At 35.9% G+C, this 16,971-nt stretch overlaps 1 protein-coding gene across 10 annotated transcripts in view; it reads right to left on the reverse strand.

Moving 5' to 3' along the window:
- The window catches only part of FMN2 (formin 2), a 167,520-nt gene that overhangs the window by 62,405 nt on the left and 88,144 nt on the right, over positions 1–16,971 (reverse strand). For all 10 annotated transcript variants that reach the window (XM_048299832.1, XM_048299836.1, XM_048299838.1 and 7 more), the window contains one exon: positions 5,464–5,525. In XM_048299832.1, the coding sequence (XP_048155789.1) occupies positions 5,464–5,525 (62 nt within the window). Of the gene's footprint in view, positions 1–5,463; positions 5,526–16,971 lie in introns of those variants that run through there.

A 16,971-nucleotide genomic window follows, 5' to 3' on the forward strand; every position in this document is an offset into this window, starting at 1 on the left:
CCATATATCACCATCTCTTGCCCTGGAGGGGACACACCTGCACATAGAATCCTAAATGTGATCCCATGAGTGCTGAGCAGGTCACTTCCCCTGACCTGTTTGGGCCTTCCTTTATCTGATTGTTTATATGGCATCACACCTCTCTCAGTTAATGAGGACTAGGCTGAGGATTTTTTATCAGTTTTTAATTTTAAAATACTGGCAGTGGCCCATTCATAACACTTAGTTTCCTGAATTCCCTAGCCCAGTTTCACTTCTGTGTGAGGAAAGAAACCTGGGCCTTCATCCTCCAAAGGTATTTTTCTCCATAAAGTCAATGCAGACATAGGACCTGTGAATACAATTACTATAGTAATTATTTCTTGTATCAAGATATCCTGAGAAGAAGAATGTTTCCAAGATCCTAGGATCAGAAAATTTAATCCACTTTTAATCCAGTCTTAGAAGACTCATCCAGAGACAAGATAAGGACTAGAAAAGAGACAACTAACTGAAGAAGTATTAAATTAAATATTGCATGTGCTGTTGACGAGAAGGCTTGGGTTTGGTTTTGTGTTAAAAAGGCAGATGTAAATGGGAGATGTCCACACTTAATCTAGAATACTCTTAACCAAGTGAGAGTTAAAAGAAAAGAAAATTTCCATCACTTCTCAAATCAGTAAGAACTCGCTTGGCAATAAGTGAAATCTATAGATTTTAGAAATTGGAAGGATGCCAAGAAAGGTAGCATTGTTCCAGTGGTCATATCATCAGAGCCATGGAGGTCTAGATGTGAAAATGACATGACTGTGTATAAAGAGCTATTTTATTTATTTAACTCAAATTTCAAAAAGTTCATGTATTCAATTCACACTTGTAAATTTTTGAAAAAAAAATTAACTTTTTGTAAAAGTAAACAAGTTCTCATACTAACAATTTAAATTAAGTTCCATTATTTCTGGTGAGTCTGTAAAGTATGTTCTCTTCTGTTAAACTGAAGAAAAATCACTTGACATTTTTTTCATAACAGTTAAAGAGAAGTAAATATTTTAACATGAAGCATAAAACTAAATGGTTATTTGCAAATATTTTAGAATAAATACTGAGAATTCTCTCTCTCCTGGCCTTCTACACATAGTGAAATATTAGAGGGCTTATCGCAGCAATCTATTACATACATGTATGTTCAAGCTCTTAATGTTTCTCCACCAAATCCCATGGCCAAAGGTTAGGCAGACTCTCTATTCCTTATTTAAAGCCATTATTCCCAGGTTGTTTATGCAAAGAAGTAACAACTGTCAAAGATACAAAGGCTAAGCATGATCCACTCATGGGCAGGCCAGAGCAAAACTCAAGAGAGAAGGTTTACACCCTTCACCAAAATCAAGAAGTTGAAATACATGGTCCAAGTTCAGAATCAAACCTGAATTTCAAGTCACTAATTTTGGCTCAGGTATCCAGAATTGTGATCTATGGGTACTTTAAATTCTGACAGAAAAGAAATACTGTATCTTTTGCACAGCTATTATTGAAGATCATTTCTCAGAAGTTTTACCAGCTTCCTTTATTGTTAATGGCTATTTATTCTCTAATTTACAAATGGATAATTAAAATAAGCTTTTATATTGCCCTTCAAATTTGTGTCAAGAGAGAACACATTCAATAAATACTTCTCATAAAAGTAATTAATCTGATTGCATTAGCACCTCCTTGAATGTCACTGATATTTCTTTCCTTGAATTTTAGCTATATATAGCTATATAGCATCCAAATTAGAAAAAATAACATAATATACTAGAATTTGCTTTAACCATATCTAAAATCAGACAGCATAAATCTAACAGAAATTACTGCAAAAATATTCTGCTTCAGTTTAATTATTTTCCTATTTTTTTCCAGAGTATAAATTTAGCCTGTATTTGGTCTTACCAAAGTTCATAACGGCCCTTTTTTAATCTCACAACATAAATCTTATCCATTTCCTGGTTAGCTTCTTTTTCCTTGCAACAGAACCTTAGCTCTGAGTTTGGATCAGTTTAAATGTATGCAATTTTATTTTTTGCCAAACTTGACTTTAAAACTTTGTGTTATACATTTCAAAAACATCAAGTGACTTGTCTAAGGAATTTTGTCAACAGTAGCTGGAACAACACGGATATACAGAGATACCACAGTTAATAATAAATATCATATTCTTTTGAAGCTGGATCATCAGAACTCAAGTACCATCTATAGGCTCTGCAAAAAATATTAAGACATCACATTGTCATTGCTAGTTCAAAAAAAAAAAAAAAAAAAAAATCACAAGAAATAACTGAGGAGATGGTTTGAATCTTAGTGGCAGATTCATGCGCTTCAGACTTCTGGATGCCTTTTATTCTTGCAAAGGCATTTTGAGGTTTTTGAAAGCATTGACCTAAATCTTTTAAAGGCAGTATGGACAAAACTGGGAGCCTAATTGTGAATGTATGCATGTTTCTTTTGTGATGTGAAAAGAACTGAAAAGGGCAAATTCATAGATGAAAGATAATAATTTGACAGCATTTTTAATCCACTTTTATACAATTGTTTTCATGATATAGCAAACATGCAAGCAGAAGCAGACATACCTTGTTTCAGTGATACTTTAGCTACAACCCCAGCTGCTAAGAGGAAATCTGTTTTCAAAGTAAACATTCACTTATTTGCTGATCAGTACATTTCTCATCACAACCAATATGTCCTAACCCCATACAGAAACTTGAATGGATTTTACCTGCCTTCTCCCCTAATTATAGCTGACACCTGATAGCGTTGTTATTAGAGAGTTTGTAAAAGCACATTTAAGTAACACTTCCACATGTAGTTTTATCTATTAAGATTCTCCTATTAAAATAGTCTAGATATTAATACATAGCTAATTATCAACACATATTTAAACAACTCTTCACAAACCGAGCTACACAACCACATGTAAGAGCTATCTGACTGTACAGTACAATGCTGCAGTAACACTGTCCTTCTCACTCAATGCAGTTCAACTTAATAATATTAAATAAATTATTGAGGACTTGGGTCTTTGGTGGGGTGTGGGCTTCTTCATTTATAAAAAGTCACTAAGATATATACAATAACTTTGTGGTTTAACAAGAGTTTAATTCCTCACTAAACAGGAATTGAACCCTTGGGATTCTGTGGCTTTTGAAATTAGGGCGTGTTTAGGTTTGGAGACTGCCCAAATTTCATTCACATTTAAGAAGGGAAAGCACTATGCCAGACACATGCAATCAGAAAAAAAGATTCCATTCTAAAGGAAGACTGTAAAACAAATGCTCCCATATGTTCCATACAAATCAAATAGAAAGACTGAGGACTGGTACAGTGGTATCTAAATATCCAGCAAAAAAAATCTCAATCTAATAAATAAACCCTAAGAACTAAAAATTAAGTTACTGGCTACAAAGTAAACGAATGCTGCAAAATTATTCCCACTTACAACACAGGATGATATTGAGAAATAGGGGAGGAGTCAAACATGCCAGGCTCTCTGGTACCACCCATTGCTTACAACTGTTATTGAACAATATTGTTATAATTTATGAAGCTAGCAAGGGAAGAAAATGCAAGGTCTGAAGTGTTTTGACAAAAGGCTGAAAGGAAAAAAAGAAAACAAAAGTCAACTAAAAAGAAAGCTTCTTTCAAGACACAGTTTTATCAAACAGAAAAATCCAGGATTAAAATTCAGGTCCCCTTATAAAACCCTCTCCAAGTAAACTGATGACTTTTCTTGTTCTCTGTTTGGTTTTTGGTTGGGTTTTTTGGTTGTGGTTGTGGGGTTTTTTCCTGTCTTGTAACCAAGCAAATATAATAAAGTTGGACTGATCTGTTTTCTATTCAAAGCAAAGAAATATATTAGACATTTGAACAACTTGAGTCTTTCCTGAGATTAACATATGGTGTTTTCCTTAGTCAGGACATTTCCTAGACATTTTCTCTAATAAGTGAAGGTAATTACAAAATCAACACAATGACATTTGGTTATTTCAATGAACTGCAAATTTGCAAATAATCCATTATATTCAGATTCTGAAGTATATTAGAGATGACGTTAAGTAAACATTTGAAAATTATTAGTACATTATCAACATAAGAGGAGTATTTTTTAAACCAAAATAATAAAAAAATCTTGCTCACTATAAGAGAGGGAAGTATGCAAAAACTGATTATGACTGCAGTATCTATTCCATACTTCCCACAAGAAGATCTCTCACATTCACACATATGTAACAGATAAAATTAATTCAATTTTTTTGCGTGCTAAAAACTGTATGGAATGGGATATATCTTCACTTTATAACAAAACAGATTAAAATTAATGTCAAATAAAATACCATAGGCCAAAACAGAAATGCTGTGGCACAAAGAAGAGAAGTGTTCATAGAGATTTGGAGGTTGTTAGAATAGGTTTCTCTTTTGACCATTATCTTCCTGAGCAGTGTTGAGTAACCTAGTTCTTCAGGGATGAATAGTAAAAGTCTTTTCTAGCTGTTGTGAGACTTCCAGTTTTTTTATGTTTTGTTTAGCTCCTCAGTTTTTCTCTAAAGTGGACTAGAGCTTACTATCTCCCTTTTTGTACTCCGAAGTGGATTATTTAGAGGGATTTCATAAATCATCAAATCATTCCAAAGCAGGTGACTAAAAGCTAAAGACTAAAAACCAAACATCTGAAAGGTGTTAAATTAATTAGCATTATCAAAACTACATGAGGGAAGTAAAGGACCCCATACAATAGCATACATTGGCCTTCAATGCCATTCTGTGGCTCATGGCTTTGAGTCTCATATTTCCAGGCTCTTTTGGAGTGCAAAAGCCTTCTCACTCTTTCCACAGATGTGTAGCCAGAGCCCCACATATCCAGGCAATGCACTCACAGAAAGGGGTAGTGTTCGCTGGCCTCAGCTGAAGGCAGAAACACACTTCTGACATCCATGATTTTGAATTTTTTATGTGACTGGCCTTGTGAAGTTTTAGAACATGCCTGAGCATATTCTGAATCCCTGATTTTACATACCTAGAGGTCAAATGCTACAGTTTCACAAATAGAATGATTTCTGCTATCAAAGCTTTTTTTTTTTCAATTGAACAGTATTTTTATGTCAGTGAAATTACGAAGTGATGGCAAAGATGTGGAGTGTAAGGTTTGATACCTATTGATCGAAGACTGCACCAGCCAAGAAAAAAAAAAGGAGCAAAATTGATTTCTGCTTAGTCATTTAGTCATTGATAATTTTACTTATGCAGAAATACACGCACTATGTAAAACACACAATGGCAATTAATGCAATGTTAAATACTTAAGTGTTTTCATTGCTTTGTGGAAAATAAAGTCACTTCAAAATAGGACTTTTTCTACAAGATTTCTGAATATTATTGATGCCAAGTAAAAATACCTTCACATGGACACACAATATTCCTACATTTTATGGACTTCCTTTGATTACTCACATTCTCATACAGGGCTTGCAGTGTCTCTAGGTCAACCACAGAGTTGTCCAAGTTCACAACAGCTGTAAAAAAAAGACAAAATAAAAAAGAGTTAGTTGTTCAGGATGATAATCCAGCTGTGAAAGAAAGACTGGTCACAATACTCAACAACAGTTTTATGACCTACTGGTCATACAGCTTAAGGGTTTTAACTTTATTAATGCCTTGAATAGTGCCGTTTCTAAGAGTATGGCTGGAAACCTGGTAGAGCCAGGTGTCAAGTGTTAAAGAATTCATCTCCCTCCCCCCAAACACACAAACATGATCCCACAAGTATGGCCATAGTCAGAGATCAGAGATAAGCTTTACATCAGACTTTCATGGTCCAGCTGAAAGCATTATAAAAATTTGTAAATCTGCACCACAGCCACACACACATACACACTCGCACAACAAAGCTCATTCCTGTCACTGTTTGACTTCAGTCTTAAACTCATTAATCCATAAGTCAGCCAGTTAACTTCAAAACACCTGACAAGGGTCAAGTCTTCTATGCACTAAGCCGACACGTTTAGTATGGATACAAAATATGCCTTTCCTGTTCCCAACCAATTCTGGCGCCACACACATACTGTATTTTTTTCAGCATCAAAAAAACCCCAGTGGAACAGCTCAAAGACAATGATTTCTATCTACCTAACCTGAATTAAAAAAAAAAAAAAAATCATTAAGAGGGACACACCTTTAGAAATGGAACCCTGACTCCCCATTTGTTTTAGAAACATTTCACAAGGCATAGGAAATATTTTTGCAACTACTGAAAAATTGTTCTCGCCTAATACAAAGATTTATTTCTCAAATAGTGCTTTTCAGTCTTCCGCTTACATATTTTTGCAAGCACTGTGACCATTCATTTAAAAGGTGTATAAATCCAAATTTCCTCATCCAGATTTTATATCTTGACATTTAGAATGTTGCATTAGAATATATATGATGACAATGAATAATTTTTATCATACTACACCAGTCTTTTCCTACTTTGCACTTCATTAATTTGTACCCTTTTTTGTAATGGGCTCTGTGTGTGTGTGGTGTGTGAGTGCACTCGTACAATAAGCTGAATAAATTCCTTAGGTGAGATTAATCTAGAAATTGCAACATTGATCAGAGATAGAGACCCAGCACTGGGTTGCTTGTTGTCCTATAAATCCATGTCCTTAACTGTCACAGAGAAATTCTGTATACACCTGAAGACTACAGAATATAATTCAAGCTCATATGTTTCTGATTGCTCTAAAGCATCCAGAGATACCACTCTGAGTCTGGGACTCATCATGTTTCCCCTTTCCAGGCCTGAGACATAGTTTTAGTTGCAGTATAAGAAAATTATAAACAAAAAAGTGTTGATCTTGATTAAACTAAGCAGGCCACACTGTATCTCTAAGCAGGGCACAAAGCTAACTTCTAGGACTAAACAAAAAATAATTTTAAAACACTTTATTTTTTCATTTTTCCTTTACCAGAAAGCAATGTAGCAGATAATGCCAGTGTAACAGTTAACAGTTCAGGAAGCAACATGTTTTTTGTTTTCTTTTGGGGGAGGAGGCACGTGCAAAAAGCTGCTACTAATTATATGGGATATTTTTAAACTTCCCTCCCCCATCCAAGTGTAATAATTGTTGCAACAGAGACTTAAAGATGCCCTCTACACAAGGCACTGTATTATACATTGTATTTAATAAGATATTGCTGCTCAATAAGACTAGCTGTATGCTTAAAAACATGCCAAATTTGATTTGTAGAACTGGACACTAAAGTTTGCATGCAAATAGAAACTGGGTCTAGATTGGTTTGAGAGCTCTACTTTAAGACAACACTAACATCAAAGCCTATGTACAAACAGCTTTATTAAACCCAGGTTATATTATGAAACCCAGTTTATACCGTCTAACATTCCAGCACTTTTATGCTTACTCAATGTTTTCATATATGGACACACTCACAACCCTTCAACTATTTATTTTGAGTTGTGGCTTCCTTCTCCCTACTCCACCCCCTTCCTTCCAGAGACCGTTCACTCCTGTGCTAAGAAATTTAACATAAGTTCCTGCCCTGACTTTTGCTGAATGTTAAGATCACCCACGGATTACTCAGAGAGCAATAGAACACTTTTGTTTGAATGCTTGCAGGAGATAAGAGAACGCCTGGCAAACACAATGGTGCCAGGTCTGTGTACTTTCAACAAAACAGGTATGCAGAAGAGTGTACATACTTCAGGGAGCTGCTTAAATCAGTCTGAGACAAGGACATGGGGAAGTTAGATTCTAGGATATATCCTTCAAGTCTCCTCTTCCAAAGAGAAATACATTTCTAGATGTTTCATCTAAACCTGTATATGTTCATAAACAGCGCTCTGACATCTCACTAGGATTTTTCCATACTCATTTTAGGTGCGCTCCCCCTACTCTGAGGACTCAGGGTATGAGCTTCTGTTCTTTGCCAAACCTGCAGCATTGCCATACAGAACAAGATAGTTGGAAAAATAAACCAGAACTACTGCATTTTCAATTCCATTATCTAGACAATTTGAATTGAAAAAAACAATCATGTTTCCTTACGTAGCCAAGCTTACTAGCTAAACATGCCCCCTACAATCAGCATGACTACACAAACATCTAACCAAAGTATTCCATATGTGGTGGCAATAGAATGATGAAACACAGACAAAGATTAATTTCCTCGTATGAAAATATTTTTAGCCACGCTGCAGTTCCAGTACACTTTGATGCAAGTGACTGGAGAAGGGTTTGTATTAGTCTTGCAGTCACTGGATATTTTCACCCATGTCACTAGTTTAGAAAGTGATTTTTTCTTGTTTCAAAGTTGACATTGATATTTCCTGGCCTTGACTACTATGAAAGTGAAGACTATCTATTGGCTTTTGCTCTAATAGAAAGAACTTTAATCACATCAGACCCAGGAATTCAGTTCTTACTGTCAAGATCTCATAGTTTTGTTATTTTCTTGCATTCCTATTGCCACTCCTGCCAATAAAACCAGCACTAGGTTCAAGCTAACACTGTAAAATTATTTGATGTATATATACAAATACATAGATATGATTAAATCAAAGTTGAACCAAGAAAAAAAAATTAAAGAAATTACAAACCAACAACTTCTTTTTCTATTTAAGCAAGCCATGGTCAACAGATAACTACAAAAAATCCACCCAGTAAAATGAGGGTTTGGGGATCAATCACAAATGATTACTTGATACTATAGAGGACAAAGAAGAAGAAATTTCAAAGGATTTATAGCCAAATTAAAGGGTTCGGGGAACTCTTGCTCGTCCTCACATTTCCTGATACTGTCACTGTTTTAGTCACAATCTGCATGGAAATCTAAACTGGTATCTTTATGGCAGAAATGATATCTTATTATCTAATGACAGAATATGGAAATTTTAGCAGAATGGAAGAGTTTCCTTTCAATTCTGTATTTCTAAAATATAAATGGAATAAAAAAATAGGTATGCAAACTCACATTAGAAAAGCCAATTTAGGTACTAGCTGGGAGCTAGAAAGAAAAAAAAATGCAAGCAGACAAAGATTCACTACTCTTATTAATATCAATTAATTTACAAGTGTAGAAGGTACATCCCTTGACAGGAGGATATGTTGCTGGTAAAAAAGTGAGATTAGGGCACGTGATCATACTCAGAGGCATATTTGAACTGAGAACTAATGGATCTTCTTCCATATACATAGAAGACAATTTAGAACAGAGACACAATTTTAAAAACCCCAAACCAACAACAAAGCAAAATACAAAAAATAAACCAAACACAATAAATTATCACCACCCTCAAGTCTTCAGGGGAAGACAGTAACCAAGCCAACAACAAGATCAAAATTTTGCCAGCAAATGTAATCCTGAAGAGGAAATGTATGAGAAAACACCATTGGCAGCAAGCTGCATGATGCCCAGTGTATTGTCAGGAAGACTCTAAAGGCAGCGGCTGTACTTTTTCCTTTGTTAGACAGATCATTTCTGTTGCTATTCTGTATCTAGGAGCACACGAACTACCAGCTGCCACTAAACCAAAGCCGACAGGCAATGCCGACACAGCTAACTCACATTTCCCTGTGGCTGTGATTCTAAATACACCAATAGCACCACTTACATAAAGTGTCAGAGAAAAGACAACTTCCTACAACTACCCAGTCCTTGGAAACTCCATTTTGTTTCAAAGTCCAAAACTTTGGAATTTCCTTTTTAAATGAAAAGGCCAAAATTCGAAGTTTCCCACTGAGTAGCATTTCAGAAAGAAGAAAAAGTGTTATAAACCAGATCCTTTGGATCCAAATTTTATGTCATAAAACTCTCATTAACACAATCACATATGGATGACTTTCAGAAAACTGGTATTCAGCTGAATTCTTAGTCTTAGGCTTCCATTTTCTCAGGGCAGGTTTCAAACCCCACTCCATTTCTCTGGCCTTTCCAAGTATGCTGCCTAAGATTTTCTGGCTCTGGACTCCGTCTAAAATTAAGTGTCTCCTTCTTGAAACCTCCTGGAAGCACCGCCGTCTCACAAAAAACTGACTAACCATTTTCCAAATCCTACTTGACTGATAACAGATCACAGTTTAAGTCCTCATAAAGAAGCAGTAGCTGAAGTAAAACCACGTCTGAACATGTCCTGGCCTACACAGATCCGTCCTTCAGAGAGACAAACAAGAAAACCACCCATCTAAGTCCTTCCTGCTGATTTCTACCTCAGCTGACTTCTCTGTGACTCTCCAAAAACCAAGGAGTATTGCTTCAAGAGGCCACTCCATTTTTCCTCCTGCACATCTCTGCCTCCTCACTTTCACATCTGCTCTCTTTCTCCAGAAGAGCACCAGGAGTTTCTGCAAGACTTCACAACTTCTCTGACAAATGGCAGCAACAGATGGTCAGCACAGCAAAATACAAAGGCAGAGCTATTCTTCTTCACTGAGTGAAGGACATCCTGCTTCTGCAACAACTAACCACAGTACTCTTACCACATAGTTCTGTGTGTGGCACAGATTTGGGGGTTTCTCAGCTGTTACGCCCTTCATGAGAGCAAGCTTACAGGATACTAAGAGGTTACAACTTCCACAGTACTTTTACCAGGCTTTGATCCCCAGATATTTCTGCTCCAGTGAAATCATCTATACCCAGGAATATTACTGTAAGCTGAAGAGTGAAAGAAACTGAAAAGGCATCCATCAAACTTATGACAAAAAAATTGACTCTGTTGTTGTTAAGAATCTGTATCAATATAGAGAACTGCAGAAACAGTAAGCTTTATATAATTAGTGTCTCAAAATTACTACATAATTTTGAGGCAGAACAGTACTATTAAAATTAATTCAACCAAATTTAATGGGGTTTACAATTATTTTAAATTATCTAAAAAGTATATTTTCAAGAAAATAAAGGCACATAAGTAGATGAGTAGGTTCAATGTGTCACTTTGAATTATCTTCCTTGAATTATTATTTCTGAGTTAATTAAGAACAATAGACTCCTCAAGAATAATGTACAGGCAGTAAATTGAAAGAGGTCAAAATCCAGCATCATTAGAAAACTAGTATACTGGCAAATCTTAAAAAATGGAAAACTGATACAAGAAAAACAAGTCAGATAATATATAGCTTGATCAACTTATGCTTTTATCAACAAACAGAGAAAAAGAATAGATACAGAATGTATACAGAATTGTTCTGTGAATATAGAATGGAAGATTTCTCTGACAGGTGGCTTTGGGGGAAAATGCAAGAACACGGCACATGCAAACACAAGCAATCCATGAAGAAAAGTCTCAATGCAGACAACTTCATCAGGTTCATTGGAACGATGGACAGCTGAACTGCTCAATTCAGAAGTAGAAGAAAAAACACCTGCATCAATGTTCTCATCAACAAAAGAGCCAAGAGAGCCTAAGAAGATGATCAAAGTGCAATGGCTTCTTTTGCTCCCATAAAGATTACGTTCGGATGTAATATCAAGCTACTTGCCAAGTAAACCCAGATTTACGTGAAACTTAAGATTTACATTTAAAAATAAACTAAATTGCAAAACTTTCAGTCTCTTATTGATCACATGGAAAACCCACAACTTCAAAACTTCATATCCTTTGGTTCACTCCTCCTTCCCTCCCCCTCCCCCCTTTTTTTTACTTTTTCCCCCATGAGACTTTTGGCATCATTCATCTGACATGGACAAGGTCATGTTTTTACCTGTAATACTTCCAACAACTTGACAACTGCTGCTATTCTCTTGGGATTTTTCTTTATCATTAGGAATAGAAATGTGTATCTCCAATGCAGAAAGTTAAATTCCAAATGGGCCTCTTTGAAATAAATGTTGTGTTTACACAACAGTGCTAAGACCTAATGTCCCTGTGCTAATGGAAACTGCAGCAAACACACAAGAGTCATGACTGTATAATTTTTAAAGTTCCTCAGAAAACAAGCAAAAGAATTGTTAAACATAAACTGCATAACTAGCAGACACTATCTCCCCCTCCCCCCCTCCTTAAAATGGGTAGGTGGCACATGACTGCACTGGTAGAGTTAGCATAAATGAACAACTTCACATTATTACCTACCTTCCTGCCCTCAGTACCTGCGTGATATATTTATCTATTAGGAAATACTCTAAAATTGTCAGGATGAAAACTTTAAGTGCACAAAGCTCGAGGGAGATTGGAACTTCAGCACAAGTACATACAGCATGGATCAGAGGCAAGACACCACCTAGAACTGCTTGCACACAGTTTTACTGTGGCAGTAATTCACCTTGATCTAAAGCTTGTGTAAGAAACCAGAACAGAAAACAAAATTTCCAAGCAGAAGCCATAGATTAAGTTGAGCTGTTGCTTCAGACTGTTTTTAAAGGACTTAAGAATTTTAAATAACTTCAAGAACATGCACTCGCATTTCTAGGAAGCAATAAAATAAGAATAAATTAAGCATTAATATGTTTTGCAAAATGTGAAGAAAAAAAGTAGGAGACTTTGTTTAAAGGAGTGAATCTTCGGCATGATTCTTCTCTTATAAACACAATTAAACTTCTAGAAAGTTGTCCTTAGCATTTCTGTTCCCTCACTTGTATCCCTAATATAAAAACTGTATCAACAGATTTTTTTACATACATGTAAATATACATTCACACATGCAACAAAATATATCACCAGATTTTACATAGCTGTACATAGTTAATATAAACAATTACATTACATAGATTTCAAACAAGTGCCTACTTTGTTAAAGACAGCAGTTACTGATTATATGAAGTCAAACTTCATACACCTATACAGTTTGTTTACAAAAAGTGTGCAAGCTCAGCTCATAGAGAACAAATATATTTTGTTTGACTCAGTATGTCGCCTTCTTGTCTAGGCATGAAAAAAAAAGTGGAGAGCAATGCTGTAATCCTTTCAGAATAAAATGTTTAAATACAAACATGATTGCCATTGTAGACTGTTTAATTTAGAGAGATTGTATTTCAGTTCTGGCTTTGAGAGGTTTGCTGATTTGACTATAGAGAGTACTTCAATGCTTATCTTAATTGTTTAGATAAGATTTGTTTGAACTTGGCAGGTGAAAAAAACATGGGTGTGGGATATAGGAAGGTTGAGAAAAGACTGGCATTTTACCAGATTATGCTTATTTTAAACTACAGTGCATAGAGGAGCAAACAGTTTTATGAACCTGCCAGGGGCTGGTCATTGGGGGGGGTGGATCTGAAATGTGAGACGGACTGGCAGGATTCAAGATTTTCAACAAACTGAAAAGGATTACTATGATAACTCCCCAAACACTACTTAAGGCTTAACATAGTACACAAATGCAGATTGTATAAGACACATTTAAATAAGTTTAAATAAATATATAATTGTGCTTTATGATTATAGTAGGGGGTTGTTCTCTAGGCAAACTTCCTGACCCTTAAATGTAAAGTGTTTCAAGAACAAGATTTTTATATAAAAATTAATATTGACATACAGGTGTATTTTATATGTAAGAATTTCTGTTACAGAAAATAAAATTGCTGCTATAAAAAACCCCCCAATGCTCTTGGCTTTTAATTTCAGTACCAGTTTGTACTAAGCTTTTTCACTTCCTGGTTAGGGCAGTACAGCATGCCACAGGCATTTCATTTAGAGGTTCTCAAAAGAAACCTTGTCATACCTGTCAAGTATATCTTTTTTGGGGGCAGACTACTGGAACATGATATCTGAGGAATATATTTTGGGGATGTTTACTTGTCAGTATGTATTTACAGTGTACGTTTAAACTGTACAAACACATCAGCTGCAAAGGCACATATGCAGTACATCTGGCATTGTGTATCAATCTGCCTCAAGACAGACATGATTTGTAGCTTTAAATTCATGAGTCAGGTGACATAAAATTTGGGTTTTCTGTGTGTTAAACTTTTCTTTCAGATCCACGTAGGCTCTAATGCCTTTCAGTCTCTGTTTCAATGACATTAAGACCAGGAGTTCCACAGGCTAATTGTGGTACCAGTGATGGTGTAACTGGGAGACATTAGCAAGACTTGTTTGGAATACAAATGAGCCCTCAGGCTTGAAACTAACTGAGGCTTTAAGTTACCTGTGGCTTTTTTTTAGTAACCAAACTTGCTGGCTTTTGATTTAATCCCACTTAATCTACTTCTATTAGAATACCTCACAGTAAACTAAGTCATGTCTAACTCTGGGAAGTGCAGTCTATAAGAAAAAGACAAGCTTTTCCTTTCTTGCTTTAGAGAGCTCATTCTAAATTATAAATTTAAACAAAATGCATGAGGAGGAGAAAGAAGATTTTTATTTGGAATTATCTGGTAGTGCACTGCTGTATTTGATTAGTATTTGAAAGTTATGAGGGCAGATACCTAACACACGTTGTTTCTACAAAAAGTAGATTCTCTGCAGTAAGAAGCTAACTTGGGATTTTAGCTTTTTTCCTCTCAATTTACCCACAGTTAGTGCATAGTTAATGGAGCTCCCAGTGTGTCTGGTTGGCAATTTAGAACACTTACATTAAATTATTTGTCAACACTAAATGAGCTAATAACTGCCAGCTCATAGATCTAAAAATGTAATTGCTCTTGAAACATTACCACAAACACGAGAGTACCTTACGCTTTCATAGGACTTCGTTCTCAGCTCACTGCAAATAAATATAACTTTATCAACATTGAAAAGAAAGATATTAAAAATAGTGATTAATCCTCAATGAAATCCAGGTGGCAATGCTAATGGGAGAGCCGCTCTTTCCTGAGCAGACTCAAACTCACCCAAAGAAGTGCTTCGACTGCACTCTGTAATCATCATCAATGACTAATCTAAAACTCTCAAGAAGTGGCTAGAAGTTAGAGCAATTTTTGGACTAGAGCTAGAACCAGTGTAGTATCAAAAAGACCAACAAAGGAGGGAGGAGAATAACCTCAAGAACTTGTCTATTGAATTGCTTGATCTATTTAACTTATATAAAGAAAGTTAAGAAGCAACATGATTACATACCTGCATGACAAGATATCTGAAAGTAGACAGCTCTGTAATTTCACAGAGGCAAAGCATGAAAGAATGAAGGGTATCTGTAAATTAATCTAGCAAATTCACTATGGAAAGAATCTTTAAAGTGCTAAAAGTGAGAGAAATTAACCTTTTGAACAACGTTTCATGGGATATGTTGACTTCTCCATCACTTAAAGTATTTCTATGAAATCCTAGACTCACCAAAGTCAACTGCAAAACTTTCAGCAACTTCAAAGAAAGCAAAAGGTTGAAGGGTCAGAATTTCAGCTGGAACTCAAGATCATTTATACTGCTAAAATGTTCATATTTATACAGACTAATAGTTTGAGGCAGAAGTTAGCAGGCAATATTACATAGCTTGCCTTATTCAGCAGCCAGACTAAATGCTTAGAATGCTCTGTCTAAAAACCTAGACTTGAGCTGCATGTTTGCCCTTTGCTAGCTCTCTCTCAAATTCTCTACTAGTCTTCTGTAACATCACCAAGCCTAAATCATTTTACATAGACTACATGGAATGTTGTTACCCTTTGATGATTTACAGCAGAAAGTACTGCAAGCTCTTTTAGCCACGAAGACATGTATTATTCAGAAACGAGCTTTCCCTGCTTATGGTTCAAGCTAGCCAGTTGTGTGTGATACCAGTATCCGTACTAGCAGAATTAGCTAGAAAGCACAGCATGGAAATATACAGGGTTTCAAACATCATGCAAAGCAGGTCCTCATTTGTCTGTAATTGCTGTACAAGCAACCGTTTTAGTCACAACTCAAAATACAAGTTTTCTTGGTCAAGAATAACAAAACCAAAACTTTTGAGAGGTTTCCTCTCAAATCAAATTTCTTTCCTTCTGTCAAATGGTAGTAGTATCTCACTGAAATAAAATTACATACTCTCAATTTATTCTCCAAATAATTTTTTTTTTTTTTCTCCTGGCACAGCAAAGTACATATTAGATGTTGCCTAGTATTCTACATGTCTGCCCTGTCTGATGTCTGGATAAACACACCAGGGATTTCATCGTATTAAGGCACGTTAAGCCTTTCACCAAATATTCTGAAGTTATAGTACTAAGGAGCTACAGATGCTAAGAAAGTGATGTAATGATCTTGTGATACCATGTTATAAGTGTGGTGGGATAATGAAAATACTGCAAAAAGATTTTTGGCTAGGTACATGACAGATGACACAGCTTTACTAATTCAAATCACAATACTGTGATTGCTGAGCGCAGACGGATGCCTGTATATGGTTTAACTTCCACCTTTTTTCACACTCCAAAGCATTTTTCAAAAGCTGGTATTAATTCAAGGAAATAAGGGCTGAAATAACAACAAAACGAAATGCCCATGTACACAGAAAACCAAAATACGCACATTAGAAGAAAAAACCCCCAAAAGTTATTTGGAACCACATATGTATATTTATTTCAGTATCATGACTAGCTTTGGCCTACTGAGGACTGTAGGATTATGAGAGGCAATCGATATTGCTTCAGTTCAATGACACTGAGCTGTGTTTTGTGTCTAGGTAGCAAAAGCAATTGCAACTTCACTAAAAATCAGAAAATACTTTACACTGAAACAGAACGTAACACCCATTGCTTGGGGAGGTTTCATGTGAAACAGCAGAACAGAAATTATCCTGATTTTTCATTGCCTGCGGATAACAACAGAACAAGAGAAAGAAGAGAAAGCAGTAAGTAGGAGAAATCCAGGTACCTCATAAAGTGACAGGTACAGGAACACCAACATACTGACTGCAGCATGAGGAACAGTGGGCACTCAGGCTAAGCAGAAAACCATAATTTCCCGGGCACTCTTTCTTACCCTCCCCTATAGTGGATGATGCATGGACACAACAAACCAGCCACTCTACCATCTTCGCATCATGCTTTCTCTTCCTTACACTCGGACCTACTGTTTAAAGGAGCTATTCCCTGCGTGAGGACTGTGCC

Source organism: Corvus hawaiiensis, chromosome 3 (assembly GCF_020740725.1).
Source record: "Corvus hawaiiensis isolate bCorHaw1 chromosome 3, bCorHaw1.pri.cur, whole genome shotgun sequence".
Lineage (NCBI taxonomy): Eukaryota > Metazoa > Chordata > Aves > Passeriformes > Corvidae > Corvus > Corvus hawaiiensis.